A 21,378-nucleotide genomic window follows, 5' to 3' on the forward strand; every position below is an offset into this window, starting at 1 on the left:
TTTTGGCAACAAAATCCTCTGGTTGCCCACAAACATTAAGACCTACGCCATGAGGCTTAAACTTATCCATCCAAATAAATGGAGGAAGTGTAAAGGCTGATAACCTACCAGCAAAATATGAAAGTACTGGCAGATGTTGATAGATATGGATCACACTCTTACCTGGCCTTCCTGGAACACCTGGTGGGCCAGGGCTACCTTTAGGACCTTCCAGAGGTGGCCCTGGTAATCCTGGTGGACCTGGTGGACCCTGTAGACCAGGGAATCCCTGGAAACCTGGTTCTCCCTTCAGACCTGGAAGTCCAGGGGGCCCTGGTGGGCCAGGTAACCCCAGTTCTCCTTTCTGCCCTGTAAAACCAAAGAGCCATTTAGGAATACTGTTACAAATTGGTATACAAAGGAGTCCAACGATCCATTTGCAGAGCCATTCCTCTCTCTCTCAGAAAGTACAAGTCTGACCACAACTCACCTCATTTGTGCACTGAGACCGTATAAAATTGGTCTACTATTCAGAAAAGAGTCAGGGCTAATAATTCTTGCAGGAGGAAGTGCTATAGGTTCCGACATATTAAAAGGCCTTACTAAGACTCACTTTACTACTCAGTGATACTGCAATTCATAAACATCCTCTGAGTTTGTAAGCCTACAAGCAACGGTTTCTGTGAAGAGATCTGTCAATATTAAGACTTCATTTTTTTGAGTCACTGCTAAAAGTTAAGACATACTTGCAAAATTTTCAAACAAGCTTGAGGAATTTAGGAGCTTTAAGGCTACTGGAAAGTAATATAACTTAGGTTGTGAAGTTGCTTTTGAAAATATAGCAAGCAGCTATACTTTCAAAGCGGCTTCATTTGTCATCAGTTGTATGAATGCTTTATTTACTGAGTTTATTTACGAAGTTCTGCACAATGCAGACTATAATCCTGTGCGGATTTATTCTGTCTGCATAACTGCTAATTTACAAAATTTGGTAGTCAGTAATGAGTGTTTTTATTACTGTGGTTAATTGAAAACAGTCTGCTGAGAAAAAAAATAATCTGTTATTCTAGTTGTTGCTATGGCATTCATTTGTTGCAGAACATACAACATGCCCTTCTTTTTTTGGTGTTAAGGAATAATTTACACTCAACCTTTTTAACAAAGAACAGAGAAACTTCACCTGACAATCCTGGGAGTCCTGGAGGTCCTGGGCGCCCAAAACCTGGTAGACCTGAAAAGAAACAGATTCAGTTAATAATGAACATTTAGCTTTCAAGTCTCCACAAACAGGAATATGAGGCTGAGAATGATGAAAGTGCAGTTCATCTAGATCTCTGATTCCTTGAGACTACCAGGATTCTCATTCACTACCAGTCTACACCAAACCTAGAGGTTTTACTACAAAATGCATCTGTAACTTTCATAAGTATTTTCATCCGTTCACAAGATGCTCTTTCAGATTTTGGGAGTTCATACATTTGCATTTTTGGTTGGGAGTTTATCTTTAAGGCAGACATTAACTGTTTATCCATTCTGTAACTGAGTTGAAGCAATAGAGCTAACATGGAATACAGGAACAGGGGCTGGTGTTGAAGTTGGATAGTAAAAATCTAAGAGCTGACTGAATTCTTGTCCTGTGCTTCATTAGCAGCTTGACAGCACCCTTTGTGAACCCTTCAGCAACTGGGAACCACAGCAGCAGCTTTGAAGGCGTATGGGCAGTTATAGGAAAAACAGACTAGACAAAGCAGGACATCACAGTACCGAGTGAAGAGGAGAAAACAGGAAGGATACCTAACCTGGTTCACCCTTCTGACCAGCTGGTCCAGGGATACCATCTCGACCAGGCTGTCCCTTCTCCCCTGAAGGACCAGGAGGGCCAGGACGACCAGTTTCACCTAAAAGAGGGATAGAACACGTTAGCACAATAGTGCCTAACCCGCAATAAAGAAATGAAGCAATCTCCCCCCTGCCCTCCCCACCATCTAAATCTGAAGGTGTGACAATGTAATAACAAATTCACAAGGGTGTAATCTTGAAACCAAAACCTTTCTCTCTCTCCCCTTTGACAATTTAGAAAAGGCTTTTAAGCCTGTGAACTTTTAAGCAGTTAGTGTTTGCAAAAAGAATATAATTCTTCCCTTTAGGATGAATTAGAATTTTGCTCTTACAAAAGCAGGTTAGACCACTGGAGTACTTAACATATTATATATATATATATTAAAAAAAATCTGGTCAATACTGAAACAGTTAACTTCTTATTTCAATAGCTAATGATATGACTATGACAGCAGGCACAAGTCGTGAAGTTAAAACTTTGTTCTCTTCTGTTTAATTTCAGTGAACTAAGTGTGTGCCATGGTGTTTGAGCATACATATACGTACAGATGCATCTTCATGATGTTAAAAAGATAAGCAAGGAAGCGGCTTGATGTGTTATGTTTTTCACAGAAGCAGCTGACCTTTGCTGCACTGTTCATGCTTACCTACTGGCCCAGGTGGTCCAGGCAGGCCAGGATTACCTGGAGGCCCCTCGATACCTTTCGGTCCTGGAATTCCGGGTGTTCCTGTAAAGTACGGGCATTTTAATCAAATTAAACACAAAACTGGCTTTTCAGCAGATCTTGAAATGCTATAATCTGAGATGTCCTGAGTAACAAATGAGCTAAGTGTATCAAGATACTGTATTTATGCACATTTTGCAGATTTACAGCTGATCAAGGAGATGACTTATAAAGCAAAGAACGTACAGAAACAAAACATACTAGCACAACTGTCCTTACTGCTACTCTCCAGCCTCTGTCGCCTTAGCTGCTGAGTGCCTGCGGCCAGGGACACAGTGAGTCTGGCACTCTACTAGCAAATGACCGTTTCAGAGAGAGGTGTTTCTGCTTGCCAACAAGCCGAAAGCGTTATGAACTGTGGTTGGATAGCCCTTCCCCATTTCTCTTCTCTTTTCCTGAAAAAGGATCTTAATAACAATGGTCTTAGAATTTACACTGGATTCTCACCCCTACAGCATGAGCTCAGTGGGAGGTAGGAAGAACAATCAATCCGTTACAGTATGTCTGCTCCAAACAGTAGCTGAGCCTGATCAAAGTAGTGTCTCCATACACCATTTTGCCTGCTCACAGTCCTTCAGGCATGATACGAAGCAGAGGTTGAAATCTGTCAGGTTCCTGGCCAGGTTTTGTTCTCTCCTAAGCTTCCTGCTGCCATGACTACACTGTTACAAATTCTCTAACTTCCTACATTAAAGCAGCTCAAGCACGCTTGTAGAACAGCCTTTATTGCTGCAAATGCAGCATAGATAAAAGCCTTGTTTCTTGAGAATGTATATATATATATACACACATACCCATAAACAATCCCTATCAATATTTTTTAAAGGCGAGTGCAAAACCTAATTTCATTATATTTCAGAAAAAGATTTCTCTTTAGAATGTATTTTTAGACAATAAATACTATTAAAAAAAGCCTAGTTTTCCCGATGGCACTTCTTTATCAATTCATGAAGGAAAAGTATGGAGCCAAACACAGGTATCCTGTGGGTCAGAAAAGGTGAGAGTCTGACTGCTGTGGGGAGTGGAGAGCATTAGCTATCACAAGTGCTACATACCCTCAGAGCAGATGAATAATTTCAGAAGGCACTCTTAAGTGATGCATTCACACACTTACTCTTGCAGTGACAATTCCAACAGCACAAAGCTTAGAAGCAGCACATTGCTAGAAACTTTGGAAGAAGCTGCAGTCCTCCAGCAATTACCTACTGTGTTTAGATGTATATACCAATATAAGAAAAGAGAAAATAAAAAAATCCTCTTCAGAATTACCTGGGAATCCAGGAAGGCCTGGTTCTCCTTTCGCACCTGGGCTGCCTGGAAATCCAGGCAAACCAGGATTTCCAGCAATACCTTTACTGCCTGGACTACCTGGGTACCCAGGCAAACCAAGATCACCCTAGAAAACATTAAGCAGAAATAAGCGCCCAGTCCTTGTAAGATGGGTAAACCCTTCTTGTATGTTCTCAGTCTTACCACCACAAAAATGTCACCATTATATTGTGTGCACTTCTTATATCCAGTTAATGTTAACCATCTCACAGAGAAAATTAATTGGAAATAACAACTGTAAAGCTATTAACAGTTTTCCTCTACAACTTTTTCTAGAGTATCATAGCTTTTCCTCAGAACTGGCCTACATTACAGAAAAAAGGTTCTCTTCTTTCAGAAGAGACAGATTTTTACCCCATGATAACACAGAAGAAAGAAAGAAACCTGTGGAGCTTTAACAATGCAATGTTTTTGCTAAATTAACTACTGGCTTGGCATTGTTTGTAAGGCATCAGTGAAGGCAGCCAGACTTGTAGGATTTTTTGTCACTTTTTTGTGGGTGGCAAAGGATAAGGTAGGCAAACGTTAGTGCAAATGTTTTATATAGATTTAACAATTTTAAGCAGCAGTAATCATGATGTGTCATTAGTAATTTACTCTTAAATGCATTTTGTGTTAATTTTTTATAATTAACTACATAATTAGACATGGGAACAATGATATTAATTGTGTAAAACCCTACCAACTACCAAAACATTAGTGGGTGTCACAGGGCAGAGTAGGTCATTAACTGAACCCTATTTGAAAGGTCTGGTAAACAATCTTCTTTAACCAGATTAAATTATATATAAATATTTTCATTTTTACAATTAGAAATTTTTACTCCCACCTGAAAAGAACAAACCACAGTCAACCCTGCTTGTTATTTGTATATTTATATAGATATTTACAGTTATACATAATATATATTAAGTTATAGTTTAAAAAAAAATCAATACAGAATCTAATTTCCTTATGGATTTTTCTATTCAAGAATTTTGGAAATATACCTTTGGTCCAGGGAGACCAGGAATACCGATGCTTGAAAGACCAGGGTCACCTTTCTCCCCTTTCAGTCCAGGAAATCCTGTAGGCCCAGGTTGCCCTGGATGTCCTGCTGTTCCTTGGCTGCCTTTAAACCCTGGGGGACCTGTCCAAAAGATAAAATACAAGTTTTAAAAATATAAATAAAAGCTCTGCAGTGGCTTAAAGAAATCACTTCAATTACAGCAAGTGAACTAGAAAGGACTAACAAATGGACTGGCTGGCTTTGAGTACCTAATGTGTTTTTATTTTTAAAAACAAACAAAAACAATTATCTTAAAAACTCTCATGACTTTTTGCATGACACTTCTAAACTTTCCTTTTTTATCCTTAGTTTACACAAATCCAAATATCTCATTGTAATATCTAGGCACAATTTAATATTAGAATCTTCAGAAACTGGAACTTTTGTTCAGCAGTCTTTCTAAATAACGGAATTCACTTTCTCCTTCCCCTTTTGCTTGTGTCTGATATCTGTCTTCTGACAGGTGGGTTTACAGAATAATCTTTTTTTCCTGAACTTTCAGATTGGAATCTGAGAAACGCAAAAAGTATGAAAGTTAAAAAATGTAGATGATTCTGCTTCTACATCTGTAAGCACTTTAAAATAATACATATTTACAAGATATTTGCTATTTGCATGTTCTGTTTTAATGGATATTTGCAATTAAGACATTGTACTATTTCATCAAATATGTATGTAGGGCTTTATGTATTCCTCATCTGCACTGCTGTTTAAATACATTATTAGATACTGCACACAAGCAGATCCATCTTTATACTACATAAAAGGAAAACACCAGCCAAAATGAAGTAAAATACAAGCACAGAAACTAACCTGGTAGGCCCATCTCTCCCATGGTACCTTTTAACCCTGGAGGTCCTGTTGGTCCTGGCTGCCCAGGAAGCCCCATATCTCCCTTGATACCTACGAAAGTTGTGGTTTTAGTTAATTAATTGCAATAGTTAAAAGTTTCTGATATTCATGCATTCTTATATGAATAAGCTTGTTGTCTATTTACAAAGGCCTCATACTGCTCCTACATGCTTTTTCCCATCTATTTGCAGTGAAATATTAAACCTCTTCAGTTTGTTCCACGCCAAGATTTGATCAGGGCAACTTCTTTGTTTTGAAGATTAGTCTAATGAAATGGGTCCAGTCTCAGTCCATGATTTAGTAACCATCTGAAACAATTTAGTACTGCTATGGCTTGGTCTCTCACAAGTTGTTCTGCAGAATGAACACATGATATCTTTCTTATCTGCCACAGGTATCCAGTAACTTCTATTATGAAATTAAATGCGACCTACAATGCTCAAATTAGTTTGGGTCCTAAATAGTTAAAAAAATTTCCCAAGCCCAACAAGGTATTTAGAGCAAGAAGTACATTAGACATAGTGAGCAATGATTCGAGATTTCAGATAAATTGTTACAGCTGTAGGAAGATGCAGTGCAAAAATAGTTAGTTTTCTTGATTCTTGCAATTCTTTAAAGCAAAGATGTGACATCCAGACAGCCCCTGCAACACATTCATTTAGCCATTTGCGAAGTATGAGTATAATGACTAACAATATAAGAAATAAACATACAAAACCGACAAGTCCTGTTGGCCAATCCTGCAGTCATATTGCTTGCTCAAGCCCCATTTTTCCGGTCATCCTAAAAGCTATCCTAATCTTCAAGGGATCAGCTTAAAACTGCTTTTGGGTCTGTTAGAAGGAAAGAGCTCAAAGCATGTTGTTTGGATAATAATTTTAAATGTCCCAAAACTGTGCTGCAGCTTTAAGTGTGAATCCCTAGGCTTTGCTTAGATATACCTGGATTAACATCCCAATCCCATGTGATAAAAACACAGGTAAATGTTTATACATCAAAACTGTGTGAGGCCTTGTTTACTTACCTGGCAATCCTGGCACACCTGGTGGGCCACTAAGTCCTGGTGGGCCTGGGTCACCTGGGAGACCTTGATAACCCTTCTGTCCTGATAAACCAGGAATACCTCAAAGCAAAAAGATACCTTTTATTATTATTACTGTTACTACTATTACTGTATGTTTTTGTTTACCTTAAGAGATCAGCTGTAGCTATAGGTGAATAAAAATCCAAATAGGGATTTTTCTTCAGTAAATGTAATTCCACCTAGTTCGGCAAAAAGAAGTATCATAGAACAGAAAATATTACTTCTGGAAAGTTTAAAATAACTACAGAACAGGAACAATATGAGTAAGTAGAGGAAAATATAACTTTATGACCAATGCTACTATACTTCATTCAGAAGGGATTGCCTTTACACATGATCAGGCTCCATGCTAACCTCTCTGTATTCATCCAGATTATTTATATACATGTTTAATTACATAGCTATGCCAGAAACATTTTGGGACTGATTACTATAAAAAGTAATGAAGGTATTTTAGCAGATTTTTACAAATTGTATGTGCTTATCATCCCATACAATATCTTTGTGCCGCCCTGCAGGCATAGTTGAATCTGCCCTCTACAGCTTTTACTTAACAGAGAGAAGAAAAGAAAAAGGTAAAAAAAAAAAAAAAAAAAAAAAAAGACAAATGCCTTAGGATCCTATCTAGGCTTCACAGAAACTAATACAATAGATAAATTAGCACAATAATGGCTGGGCCAATATTAGAGAAAGGCATGATGGTTCTCTCTAGCGCAGAATATTTTTACTCTTCTCCAGACTAAATTAAGAGTTCAAAGGAGACATCAGAACCCTTGGTTCTGGTTGTCTGGGGGAGGAGGGTGAAGCAAAAGAGAGAGAAGAGACTTGAATGAATTGAGAAAACCTTCCAGGCTACCATCTTGCCAAGTAGAAACATACAGAAATGACATTTAACTCAGGAGAAGGTAAGCTTACAGAGGTACCCAAAAGGGAGAATCTGGAGGTGATGCATGAGCAGATGACTTGTGCAATTCCATCCTACAAGGCAAAGGCCCAAGGGCCTTCAAGACAGCAGGAATGCAGCCAGCAGAGCAGCCATGGCAACTATCTCGCATCATGTTTAGGAGTAACACCTAGAAGATTGAATCGTAATCCTGCTGAAAGCACCTTAGTGCTATTACAATACTGCCATATGCCAAATAATAGTAACAGTCAATGAGCAAGGACACTGCAAACCAACCATACAGAGTAACTTAGCCATAGAACCACTTAAAAAAAGCGCCTAAAATAAGAGAACCTTAAGCCACCTTTACGTTCTGAGTTTTTTTCTGTAAGAAAAAATGAACTGCAGTGGATTCAGTTACAGGTCACTGCTATCTGTAGAGGACAAACCGCCTTCTCAGACCCACATGCAAAGTTCTGTACCTGGAACACCTGGCTCGCCTTTTTCTCCTTTAGCTCCTAGCTGTTTCGGATCAAGTTTTCCAGGTGGACCTGGCAGGCCTGCTTCACCTTTGATGCCTTTCTGTCCTACTGGTCCAGGAGGCCCTGGCGGACCAGGTAATCCATTATTACCTACAGTAGTTACAGACAACAAAAGGGGAAAAATAGAGTCCTTAACGTAAGCTAAAATATTTGTAATGATTTTTCTTACACAGGGAGTCCATGGTTTACTGATGAAGGTGGAATTCTCTAAATGATCATTCAGTTAATGCAAGATTCTCCACAGCTTCTTATGCCCTGGAACAAAGCCGTGTGAATGGACTGCATAGGGATGGCTGCAGTCTGCAGTCTGTCAGCTCTGGCCAGCCCAGGTCAGAAAACGCAGATATGTGTAAGACCCACACCGAGAGAGCTCCTGGAGCCCCACCACACCGTGCCACTAGCACAAAGGAGTTGCAACAGCTAAAGCAGCTTTGGATTCACAGCTTCCTTGCTCTGCAGAGGTGAGTGAGTTTTTCTTCTGCCAAACTCTTTCAAATTTCATCTCCAACAAGGGGGTTGGGAAAATGTAGATAGAATAGTTTCTCTGTGATACCTATAGAGCTGATTTGGGATGACTCCATAACCCAAAGCTACTGATATTCTTCTTTCTGCTACCTAAAGCAGACTTTACAACATACTCTGGAAATATTGCCCTGCTTCAAATGCTATCAGTCCAAAGGTAGTTTTTTAAATATCGTTAACATTTCATGACATCAATTAAAAAAAGAGTGACTGAATGCTATGGCTTAAAATTGCAAAGCAATTCTGAACATCACAGCACTGTCAAAAGAAGATAACCTAAGCAGATTCTGGTAATGAAGATCTAGATGTTAGTATTACAAAGCCTCTTTCCACACAGGACATTGAAAACAGCATTCTGCATTCTCTTAAGGGGTGGATAAAACAAATATTACCTTTCAAGCCAGGCAGGCCATTTCTTCCAGGAGTTCCTGGAGGCCCTGGAGGACCAGGAGTTCCCATGACGCCCATCTCACCTTTGGCACCTAAATGCATTGAATCACCATTGTCATTCTGAGTAAAAACTCAAAACCTGTCAGTACCTAACTTTTACTTCCCTGCATCTCCATGGTATTTACTAACAAGCACTCGCATACAAAGCCTGTTTTAAGGGGTCTGCAAGCACTCAGTTCTTGTATAGGTCTAAATCAGATGAAATGACACTTGAAAATTGTGGCAAATTTTCCACAGTTAAGTCCTGGGAAGACAATTTGCAATGCACTGTTCGTTATGGTAGAAAGCATATTTATAGCTCCAATAAATTCAGTTCCCTGGTTTGAAACACAAATACTTGTTTGAAAGCAAACCTGAATTTGTTGAAAGCCAAAAAGACAATATAGGAATACACTACTTCTAGGATCTTTTCTATCACCCCCTCTATCCAAAGACAGAGATTCTTAATATTCACTTTTGAGATTTATATTTCAGAGGGCAAAACAGATATACTAAATGAATAGTCTAACACACAGAATAAGGAAAGTAATATTTAAAACTATGTGTTGGATACACTTGATAGCATTTGTAACTATTTCCTTTAAACAAATTCTCTTTCTAAACTGCAGCAGTGACTAGAAAAAATCAATCACAAAACAAATCAGAAAAGTGTACTAGCAATGATGATCAAATCAATGTTTGAAAGTAACACAGAAAATATTTGAATCAAGTTACAGGGAAGAGTGGAGAGGTGACAAGGTTTTTAACAAAACAGATTTTGTTACAATTTTTTTTCAAAAAGTATTGGATGTAATGGTTACATGTACCCAATTTTAAATAGCTAGGATAAACACTGAAGCTCATTAAGCTAGCATGTGCAAGAGAAAGAGTATCCACCTGTAACCACACTTTGGTCTTTGTCCACAGGTAAAAAATTGAACTTACCTGGAAATCCAGGTACGCCATCCCGGCCAGGTGGTCCAGGTGAACCCTGAGGCCCTGGGAGACCAGGGGGTCCTGGATATCCTGGGGCTCCTTGGTCACCTGGGGGACCAGGAACGTCGAAGCCTGGAGGACCTGGATCCCCTTTCTCCCCTGGAATGCCCTGCAACCCTAGACAATGTTGTTAAAGACAAAATCTTTTAGCAAAAAGTAAGGCAAGGCTGAGATTTATGTGTCTCTGGGTGTCGTACTGTAGGAATAGCTAAGTTTTATCTGCAGTCCATTCCTAGCACATATGAAAACCCTACAATTCTTCTAAAGCTGTTTATGTTTGAATGGCTTCCAGGTGTTAAAAAGCCATATTCTCCTGAAGAGAAGCATTACTAAAATTGTACCAAGTTGTAACGAATGCAATTAAAAAAATAATCTCAAAAGGAAAACAACAACTCTCTTCAACAATCATTTAAGTTTGATTAATAAAACAAAAAGCCAAGATTGATTAGACTGATTCGTATTTTATCATTGAGATTCTTACAAGTATAACAATATAACATCAGCTGAATATTTTTGAAGGATAAGAAAATTCTGCATTGCATTACATTTTGTCGAATGAAAAATGTGAATTGTCAAAATACACTTAAGATTGTTTAATGCTAATGATATTGAGCTCGAGGCACTGCTGAAGCAAGCAGACAGCTTGCTTCCCTCCAGTGCACTGTATCAGTGAGGATGCTCACTCTGGAAATGTAGCTGTCAAAAAAGGATTAATCTTAAATCTGAAGTTAAGAAAAGGCTTTGGTAAAGAAACCACAGTACCTGGGGAACCTGAGGTTCAAAAGCCAACGAGTTAGAGCTCATCAGGAAGTTGAGACAGGTAGCAGTAAGGAGTTGTAACAGGCATTAAGTTAGGAAACAAAATAAAGCACACACAATTAGGACAAAGAAAAAAAAATCTACCCTGAAGTTACCAAAACCACATCCAAGTACAAAGAATACAACATTAATGCAGTTAAGGGAAGCCAGACTGCAAGGAAACCTGAGGTCTTTTTCAAAGTGCAGCCACCACTTTATGCAGAAACAAGAAACTCTGTGAGATATTTTCAAATACTGATGGTACATTTTTTTAAAAAATATATTATTTCCCCCTCTCTCCTTGTTGAGTATTCTCTTCGCAACTGGGGAACAAGGTTTTTCTGAACTGTTTCTTATACAAAACTGTCATTAGTAGAGACTGGCTTGGACACCTCCTGAACATGAGAATACACCCTACCAACCTACTTCTTGTTGATCTGCATCACGTTCTGGTACATCCCCCTTGAATAGGGATTTTCAAAAGATACTGCTTCTTTATAACACAAAAACCCTCAAAACAATTTCTCCCCATTCTTTTAGTTCTATTATGCAAATTTACATTGCTACACCTACAGAAATTGTATATTGCACGTTACATACCCTAGCACAGTCTACTGAGATTATGACAACACCATGCCAAAACCTCATAAATTACTACAAGGCGGTATTATAACTCTGTAATGGTGACCCCCACTTCTGACTACAGGAACAAGTTTAGGAGTGATGTCATGATGTGTTCTTTGCACACTAAAAAGGCAGATTAAGTTTTCTTGACAGCATAGGCTATAGATTTCCACTTATTTAATGATAAGCATATTGCCCTCTGGCAGCAGCTTATCACTGCATTAAACTATGGTGTCGTGTGCCTGAAACTGCTTACTTTGCAGAGAAAAACAGTACCAGAGGATGGATAGGGACTGCACCATGCTCTGTTTAAGGGGTCTCCACAAGCAGGTGGCAAAAAAATTAGTAAGAAAATGATATTTAACCCAGTAATAGGACAAACTCCATATCTAGAATGATAAAGATACTTTTTCAAATATAAATTCTTTCAAATTGAATTTCTGGTTCTCAAAAATGTAGCCATATCACAATAGAGACGACAATAAATTCTAAAGTGATTTGTTACATACTCAAAAAAAAGAATAACTGCAAACTATTTGAAGAAGTGGTGGTGCAGAGAAATGGAATTCTGAACAAGGAAATCCTTTAAAGAATTTTCCAAATTATGTGAAAAACAGAGCCCCAGAAACTTTACCCTAATGTTGCATAAAGGAAGAGAATCAAAACAGCCTAGTAAAACAAAGAAGGGATGGGAGACAGGAAGGTAAGGCATTCTGCACAAAACAGAGAAAGAGAAGTGCCAAGGGAAATCACAAGGACTTCTCAAGTGGGACCTTCAACCATGCACTGGATTTCAGAGTCACCACGCTGTTAGTAGCCAGTGATTAGTCAGTACAGACATGAAGAGCGAAACTGTAAGCATTTCAAATCCACAAATGCTAGTAATAATTGCACATTTGTCAAAACTGGTATTTTGCAGAATAAATCAGTGATCACATGAAATCAAATTCTGGCTAGCACCAGAAGAGATGTTACAGGAAGACAAAAGAACATGCGTTGGATGAAACATTCAGACACATACTAATATATTGCACACACATACACACACCCAAATACACACTTGTGTTGCCTTCTGTTTCAGCTCAGCCTCAGGTGCAACCATAGGTTCAGGACAGTATAGTAAACACTGTAAACCAGGCAGAGGACCCACCTGCTAGCTCAGGGAACTTCTGTGCACATTGTCCAGACACCTGTCCCTAGCTCTTAATACTGGACACATTCAAGGCTTGCTGATGCAGCGACCACATATTCCTTTCGCCGCTGGGAAACTTGTGAAGAAGTATACTTAAACAGGACCCGCACTTCATGTCTGTGAGTAGAACTCAAACTCCATGGGCCTACTTACTGAAATGCATGCCTGCCTTCAAGTTAAGCACTTTGCTGAATCTCACAGTTCATAAAGATCTAAATATGAACAACCAATCTTGACTGACGGCCTCACAGTTGGCCATGAAGTTTTCAGCATGCATTGTGAACAACGCCAATCCGAGTGCTGGCATACAAACACATTCAAAATGTGTAGCTCATGGACATGCAATGTAAACAGTCACACAGGCATGGCAAGAACCAGATGGGGTTTGAAGTGTTTCAGCAGCAGGCATGCTCAAGTCCACAGAGGATGTTCTCACTGTGGTGACTGCCACACATTTGCAACACCAGGTGTTGGTGCACAGCAAGCCCATCCACCGAATGAAGGAGAAAACAAACTTCCCTAAACAAACTTTGTGAATAGAATGATGTGCACGTATGCACATGTACCCTTTCTGCACAGAGATGAAACAAGTTTGTATCTTCATCAGTCACAGTCATTTTAGACAAAAGACAATCAAACTCCCTTCAGAGATGTATTCCTAATTACCAATATCTTTAGATTCTACTTTGTCAACCTACTTCAAACCTATCAGGACTCACAAAACAAGTGTGTGTGAGGGAATCAGGAACCCCAGAACTCAGAGGTTTCTGTAACAGGAATGCTAAACTTCTTTTCCAGGTGTGTTACGACAAGATGAACATGTACAGCCTTTTTTACTAACAGGCTTTCGTTAAAACATTATCATATCGTTACTTGGAGAACATTTTCTCCTCTACAAAATAATGAACCAGCTAGTTTGGAATACTCATGCTTTCTTCCTTTCCACATTAACAGAGTTAAATTGTGCTTCAGCTTCCATCTTGGAAAAAAAATAAAAGTGCCTAGCCACATAAGGGAAAACTTGAATCTGAATTACTCCCATGATTTTGCACTCACCATGTAAGTAGAGGGAGGACAAATAGCACTGTATAGGGGATTGAGTTTGTCTGCTTTTTTTCCAAGTCAGAAATTAATTTTTGAGATAATAATGTAAAATTTATTTAAAAATGCCTGTCACTCAGTAAATTTGGAACATACTTTGGTAAACTAGAAAACTGCTCTGGAATTTAAGAACCATCTTCCTATTTGAAAGCAATGTAACGACAGCGCAGTACAGGCAGCTGAAGGTGGCTTCCATCCTCTTCTGTATCCCCAAACCCTCTGCACTGACATTGTGCTCCCTTCTGTCTTGTCCTGAACAGTTCTGTGATAAACTTCACAGAGATTTTGTCACTATCTGCTCACAACACTTTCTAGGCTATCTGCTGAGGCTCCAAGCCTTCTCCAAAGTGAGCTTTTACACCCTTGACACCTCCCCAAGTTGTACAAATGGCAAGGCTGAATGTAATTCCACTTCCCATTTCAGCAAAAAACATGATGTACCAAGTTTTGCCTGCGTGACTGGCAAAGCAGCCAAGCTAATAGATAGGAAGTCTCCACCTTTCCTTGCCTACCTGTTCAGTGGGGCCTTCAGCATGCTGTATACCTGCTTGGTGTATGCCAGAGATAACCTAAGTGTACAATTCATGCGAGTTTTACCTGGGGGGCCAACAGGACCTGGAGGTCCTGGAGATCCAGGTGGACCTTGACCACCAATGCCAGGGATGCCTGGTGGGCCTGGGAGTCCTGGTGGTCCACTTGGTCCAGGTTCACCTAAAAGAATGCTCTTGTTTAGTTAAACAGTGAACTCAGTTCAGAGATACTTGCTGTCAGAAGTAGAGAAGTTGTACTCAAAATTTCATCCTTGTATGCAAACAAAGGGAAAAAACCCACCATACTTCAGAGGGTATTTCTGAAAACCAGTGATTTGTCCTCACTCTGTGTGGAATGCATGCAGTTTACATTTCAGGGCTACACAGAGAAATGTTATTGCATCATAATCCACATCAAACTCAACAGATGCTCTCCAGCAAACCAGGCATGCTCTGCAGTTCAATACAGACAATGATTAACAGCAGGAATTCATGAATTGCTAACCCTCTGCATACTGAAGCACAGCGCATCTAAATGACAGTTATTCTCTTGAAGAAGTTTTACCCCAACGTTAACATGATTTGTCTTAAGAATACACTTTCAGATACTGACCCACAGGTTGGTATTTACTCCCTTGCATGCTTGCCTTTTGAGAACACAAGCTTCCATTTACACAGGTGTGTCTGATTTGGGAAAACGGGCCCTGAAGTAATTGCTCTGAAGTCAGCACTGCTTGTATTTAACTGCCATATGGCTGCCAGCACATCTACATTTTTAAAAGTTCAACAGGGAACAGAAAAGGGGAGAGTTCTCCATACCTTTGGGCCCTGGAGTTCCATCAAAACCTGCCCGTCCTGGGAGACCAGGGTTTCCTGGGAAGCCAGGATCACCTTTGGGCCCTTGAACTCCCTTTGTGCCTGGTGGTCCTGGGGGTCCAGGTGGTCCTGGAACTCCAAATCCACGATCCCCCTATAACAAACAAACTATTTTTTGAAAGGAAGTTTTCTAAGTTCAGCCTCTCCTAAAAATGTTAAAGTAAAAAGAAAAAAATGCCCATCATCTTAGAGTTCAGTTTCTTTTTTCCTTTTTTTCCTATGCTCACTCAAACCTCAAGTAGAGAACTTCCCCACCATCAAAAGCTGACAACAACAGGTGAAATCCTCCCCACCAACTTCCCACTGATGCAGAAGAACCTCTATGAAAGTGAAGTTTTATATTAGACAAGCAAACACAGACCTTCTGTCCTGGGAAACCAGGTGGTCCAGGAGGTCCATCTAGACCAGGGCGACCTGGAGTTCCTGGAGCTCCGGGGGGGCCTGGAGTCCCTGGGAAACCTACACATGACATGGAGGTCAGAGCAGCAGAATAGAGGACACCGGAGACCATTAGAACACTTCCAGAAATGCTTTCGACCCATGAAAAGTGGTATCTGAAAACAGGTTCTGTGCTTCCTCAAGCACACTTGAGGGTACCTGTTTGGTTGAGATTATCTTTTGAGCACACAGTCTTTGCACAGAGGATCTCTGGGACTCCCTGTGCTTTGTGCTTTAACAAAAATTACACAGATCACATCGGAAACATTGATATTTTAGGGCAGCATTCGGAGATCATTTATTGATTCAAGCTCAACATTCATTGTTTCCCAGGGTTTTACCCATTTACTTTTGTGTCCTTGGTTTACTGTTTACCGTGAACAGAGGAATAACAGCTCAGCAGGATTTTTTTCCTAGTGCTTCTGAAACTATTACGAAGATGTATAAAGACAAATATATTTTAAAGGTTTCTAGAGACAGAAATCAACCCGCCGGGAAAAAGTGAAGAGACACAACCCTCTATGTCTCCTCTTGCAGCCAGTACAATACAGTAACATGGCTGTAAACATACCTTTTGGGCCTGGTGGACCTGGAAGCCCAATGCCAGGAATACCTGGCTCTCCCTTTGCACCTGGGATGCCTGATAAGCCACGCTGACCTGGCTGACCAGGATCTCCTGCAAAAACAAGAAAATCAACATAGTCATCAAGAATCAGTCAGAATTAAAAGCTCTTGGAATTCCCCGGATATCTAGTTGCTGCTTTACCTGGAAGACCTGGGTCACCATTTCTTCCTGGAGGACCAGGAGGGCCTGGAACTCCTGGTTCTGTAATAGTCTGGCCAGGGTCACCTTTTGGACCTAAATCCAAAAAGTAGAAATATTTTATCACTCAGTAGGAGTTTCTTCTCTGTTTTCCTTTGAGCAGAGAAAGATGCTAGCCACATCCCAAGCTTACAAAGAGCTTAAATACCAGCAAGACTACCCAATAGGCTATCTGCCCCTGAGCCCCCTATAGCACTTAGAGGATTTGAAACATTGTTTAATGTTAAGACAGCTTTCTTGAAATGTTATTTTTTCTAGCTTCCTTCTAGGTACCATCATGTGTATAGTACTTTCCATAGCTGACACCAACACAACTTGATCAGGATCTGTGTCGTTGACAAGAAAGTAACAAAAGTAGACTTGTTCAAAGCAAACCCTTGTTTTCAAAAAATGCTGTAGTTGCAGTATTATTAAGCGTAAGCCACATGGTGGTTACAATATATTTCCACTATAGTCAGCTGAAGAGAAGCTTCTCAAGAAGTCACAGCAGAAGGGTGAGTCACGTGCCTATAGTAACATGGCACAAATTCTGCTCACTTTGTGAGTCTGTGATGACCTTCAGCAAAGGAGCTTACAAATACTAGGTCTTACAACGCCTTTGAGAAAACTTTAAAAGCAGCATTATGTTCTCAGAACTATCTGGAGCAAAAGGACAAAACTTGATTTTACAGCTTTTGTTCAATAGCACACAGAGAACAACTCACCAGGAACCCCAGGAGGCCCGGGACGGCCTGAAACACCTTGGATGCCCTTTTCACCAGGTGAACCTTGTGGACCAAAACCAGGAGGTCCAGGAAGTCCTTTGTCTCCAGGAGGACCTGGTATTCCTGGATCACCTGGAATACCCATTTCTCCTTTGAATGCAACACTGCCCTGAAAAAAGGAAGAGCAGGATGGGAAAGAGGAACATATCTTTACTAGCAAAGGAGTAAAGTGTTTCATTGTTTCTTTTTTTTGAAACTCTGAGAGTTTCCATCCTTCTAACTCTCAAGGCCATTAGCTGCCTACATCTTACTAACATGGTCAAGATAAGGTCTAACTCTGGCAGTATACTTAATTCATCACACTACATATGTGAAATATAGACAATGGAAGAAGGGACCATCTGATACTACCCAAGAGGTCTCAGCTTATTTTTAGAGGCACTGACAGATTCAGAGAGTAGCTCTGTATATCATCACTAGATTGACATCTACTGAAGAGAATTACTGTGTTAGTCACGTTCAGAAAAAAGCACAGTTGCCAGTCCTTTGATCTGCACTACGTCAAATACATCCAGGACCTCCCAAAACATCTGTCCAAACACAGCATAAAATGTAACTCACAGGTTCCCCCTTAGGGCCAGGTAGACCTGGCAGTCCATCTCGCCCAGGAGTGCCATCTATGCCCGGAAGACCTGGAGGTCCTGGGAAGCCGGGGTCTCCTTTGTCACCTTTCATTCTTGGAGAAGTCAGGACATCCCCTGGGTCTCCTTTAGGACCAGGTCTCCCAGGAGCACCTGGGGACCCTGGGAATCCCTGAACGGGAAGAAAAAAAAGAAAAAAAAAAAGTTTTTCACTTCCTCTCTGAGTTTGGCACAATACAAGAATTATGCATTCAAGCTAATTATGGAAAAAAAAATATTAGACAAGAATTCATGTCTGCTGTGTACAGATCTACCAAACATGCAAGATAAATGAGACACTGTTTTCCCACCAGAACATAACACCACCACTTACTGGTGGCCCTACAAGGCCAGTTAATCCAGGAAGCCCCTTTTCACCTTTTGGTCCAGGAAAACCAGGAGAACCTGAGTAGTGCAGCAAAACATAAAAGAAAAACATAAAACTGTAGAAGCTGTAAATATCAAGCATGCTGTTTGCATAAGATAGTAGCTAAGCTTTTTTAAGACCAGGCAAGATTTAGTTGGGGTTTTTTGGAGAGCTTGATTTTACTTGAGCAGAACAAACTCTGAAACTCTAGGTTTAATCAGTAGTGTCAAAAAATGTCACACCTTCCAGCTCCTCTATCATTTCAGGAATAGCAAGTAGTAGAAGTTAATTTCTCTTTTTCAGTTAAATCTATAGCAGATCATAAACCTTCAAAACACAGAATGCTTGGACGTCTGTTTTTGATCAGATGTTTTTTTTTTAGAAAGACTAGATTTTCAAAAAATGAGTGATTTTTTTACACATATCCAGCCTGTTTCTTCCTAACACTCCCCAGCTGTGCTAAATATGACATGCACCAAGTATTTACTGGAGCTGGCAACTGCATCTGGATTTGTACACAATAGACAGATATCATTAACATTATACACAGATACTAGGATACAAAAGTGACTGTATGGAATATAATAAGCAGAATAGTGAAGACTTCAGCTTACCTGGACTACCTGGAGGTCCTGGTGGTCCTCTCTCCCCAGGAGGCCCAGTTACACCAGCTCCTATGCAATTGAAGCATGTGTCTCCTTGATCACCTAAAAAGATTTGCATTGAAAAAGTATACTTAAGCATCAGATCTTAGACAACACTAAAAGAATTCAGCACAACAGCAATTGTTTTCTTGCTACTGAACTATAATACCATGTCTAAAATTATTATTTTATGTAATTATATGATTGCTTAAATATTAGAAGGCTTCCCCCATAAAAGCCAAACTGAAGCTTTTTGGTTGCTAGGAGTCAGACAACTAATATCAGATATGATTATAATTTATTTAGGATAATGCAAAATAAATTAAAACAGGAAAAATGCTTTCAATCATGAAAAATAAAACTGTGGACTTTTTCTCCTTAGTAAAAGAGTCTTCTTCTAAAGTAAGTACTTGACCCTTCAATTACAACTCTAAAACACATATATCAAAATCCCAAACTTTAATTAAACTCCAAGAGTGCAAGTCCAAGAGTACTGGGAATGTTTCATTGATTTGACAATAGACTGAACTTATTTCATTAAAAAACAAATAAACAAAAAACAAACCCCAAAACCCCCAAAGAAAGAATGGTTTCAAGAAGTTTAGGAATTTCCTTCACATAAAGACTTTTCTGACATTCATCAATGTACTATTTAAGTACTTTAATTTAGGGTAATTAATTAATCCTTATAATCTCCATGACAAAAAAAAGACTTCTGTTTGAAAGAAGTACACAATCAAGTGAGATGCCCAAAGTCATCTAGGATGTCCATGGTTGAGCTAGGAAAAGATTCTCACTTACCCATATCAGCATCCTCATTGCAAGGTTGTCTTTTTGGAAACAAGGATACACATTAAAGATGTCTTTCTTTTGCTTATCAAACAAACAAACTCATTGTAGATTGACCAATTCAAATTAGGAATCTTGCATTTCTAATTTCAGTGTTGCTTTCCATTAAAAATGTCAATTTTTTTCATGAAGTGTAAAACTTTTTCACATAGAACTGGTAACTGCTGTTACAAAGCATTTAGTTGCTGTCTACCTGGGAGATACTCATAAACCTGAAATTCCATTTTAATTTCACCATGATCCATGCTAGGCCCTAGCATTGGTTGTACCCTCAGTCACTTTGAGATTCCTGTGCTTTAACACTACATGAGGGACTATCCTACACTCAAACAAAACAGCTTTCTTACTCAGAAACAGAAAATATCTGCACTCACCCTAGGAAGAGTCACTGTTTATCCTTATTTAATACAGGGTTTATACTGTTTAACAAGTTTTACCAAAAAGAGAAAAAACAAGATAGCCATGCCACTGCACCTTTTTGGCCTCGCTCCCCTGTAAAGCCTTGTTGTCCTGGAATTCCTGGAGGACCTGGTGGCCCCTGCTCACATAACCCTTCACCTAAGGAAAATTGAGAGGTTTAATGACCAATTTGTGTTAGACTAACAGCAGCGTTGAATGTATGTACAAAAATGTACTTCCTAGTATTTGTGCAAATATTTTAATATACCCACACAATCACAGACCAGACATTTTGGCAATTCAGAGAGAGGACTGATAATGAAAACCCACCAGTCTAATCCAAACTCAAAATGAAACACTCAGGATATTACACAACAGTAATCAGTTCTCTTTCATAACCTCAACTATCTCCCACTATTTTCCACAGCCTACAGAATTCCATCTCTACACTACATTCTGCTAGTCAGCCTCATATCATAAATGCACGTGTATGAAGTATCATCAGAGTTAGGGGGCTTAAAAAGCCAACGCCAGCTATTGCTCCCTGAATCATGTTAGCTCCTCTCCACTACGGCTTTCCAGTTCTCGTACTCCATCTCCCAATCCCTACTTCCCTTATACCAAAAAGGAGCTAAGAGCCTTCATCCAAAGTGTCCACTCCCAAGCTAATTTTTTGTGGTCTACACACTGGAATATCTATGAAATGAAATTGGAATCTTGTAAAAATTATTCTTTTGACTCTCCTGGTATCACAACTCTTAGAAGGAAACACTCCCTCCAAGCATTGATTAGATCGTATCATGAAAGCTGAATTTAGTCAAGGCAGTGTCAAAGTGGTTACCTCCTGCTTTATGCATAAATTTTAATGTAACTTTCTAATAGGTGGATTAAATAGGATGTAACATAAATTGGAAAAAAACTATTTTTGTGTATCTGGGCCAAATTTGCTTGGCTTTGGAGGACTGTAATTACTGTGTGAGTTAGCACAAAGGTCCCTCATGTCTGACAAGATACCTTCTTGCCCAGTCTAGCTGCATGTCACAGATAAGTCACAGCAGAGCTCATCTGAGGTAGAAAGAGGCAGGATAAAGCCAGACTGCAACTCACACCACTGAATTCCAAAAT

General features: G+C 39.6%; 1 protein-coding gene across 5 annotated transcripts in view; it reads right to left on the reverse strand.

Moving 5' to 3' along the window:
• Positions 1-21,378, reverse strand: part of COL4A5 (collagen type IV alpha 5 chain) — a 92,174-nt gene that overhangs the window by 19,634 nt on the left and 51,162 nt on the right. For 3 of the 5 annotated variants that reach the window (XM_037407929.1, XM_037407928.1, XM_037407926.1), the window contains exons 21-42: positions 20,329-20,412; positions 18,976-19,068; positions 18,329-18,399; positions 17,936-18,127; positions 17,315-17,483; positions 16,554-16,646; positions 16,359-16,463; positions 15,711-15,808; positions 15,293-15,443; positions 14,541-14,654; positions 10,991-10,999; positions 10,178-10,345; positions 9,196-9,285; positions 8,222-8,371; positions 6,797-6,895; positions 5,734-5,823; positions 4,862-5,001; positions 3,813-3,939; positions 2,466-2,546; positions 1,779-1,877; positions 1,160-1,210; positions 163-348 (exon numbers count right to left, since the gene is read on the reverse strand). In XM_037407929.1, the coding sequence (XP_037263826.1) occupies positions 163-348; positions 1,160-1,210; positions 1,779-1,877; positions 2,466-2,546; positions 3,813-3,939; positions 4,862-5,001; positions 5,734-5,823; positions 6,797-6,895; positions 8,222-8,371; positions 9,196-9,285; positions 10,178-10,345; positions 10,991-10,999; positions 14,541-14,654; positions 15,293-15,443; positions 15,711-15,808; positions 16,359-16,463; positions 16,554-16,646; positions 17,315-17,483; positions 17,936-18,127; positions 18,329-18,399; positions 18,976-19,068; positions 20,329-20,412 (2,460 nt within the window). The remainder of the gene's footprint in view (positions 1-162; positions 349-1,159; positions 1,211-1,778; positions 1,878-2,465; positions 2,547-3,812; positions 3,940-4,861; positions 5,002-5,733; positions 5,824-6,796; positions 6,896-8,221; positions 8,372-9,195; positions 9,286-10,177; positions 10,346-10,990; positions 11,000-14,540; positions 14,655-15,292; positions 15,444-15,710; positions 15,809-16,358; positions 16,464-16,553; positions 16,647-17,314; positions 17,484-17,935; positions 18,128-18,328; positions 18,400-18,975; positions 19,069-20,328; positions 20,413-21,378) is intronic. The other 2 variants (XM_037407930.1, XM_037407927.1) reach the window with 1 other exon arrangement.

This window comes from Falco rusticolus, chromosome 14 (genome assembly GCF_015220075.1).
Source record: "Falco rusticolus isolate bFalRus1 chromosome 14, bFalRus1.pri, whole genome shotgun sequence".
NCBI classification, from domain to species: Eukaryota; Metazoa; Chordata; class Aves; order Falconiformes; family Falconidae; genus Falco; species Falco rusticolus.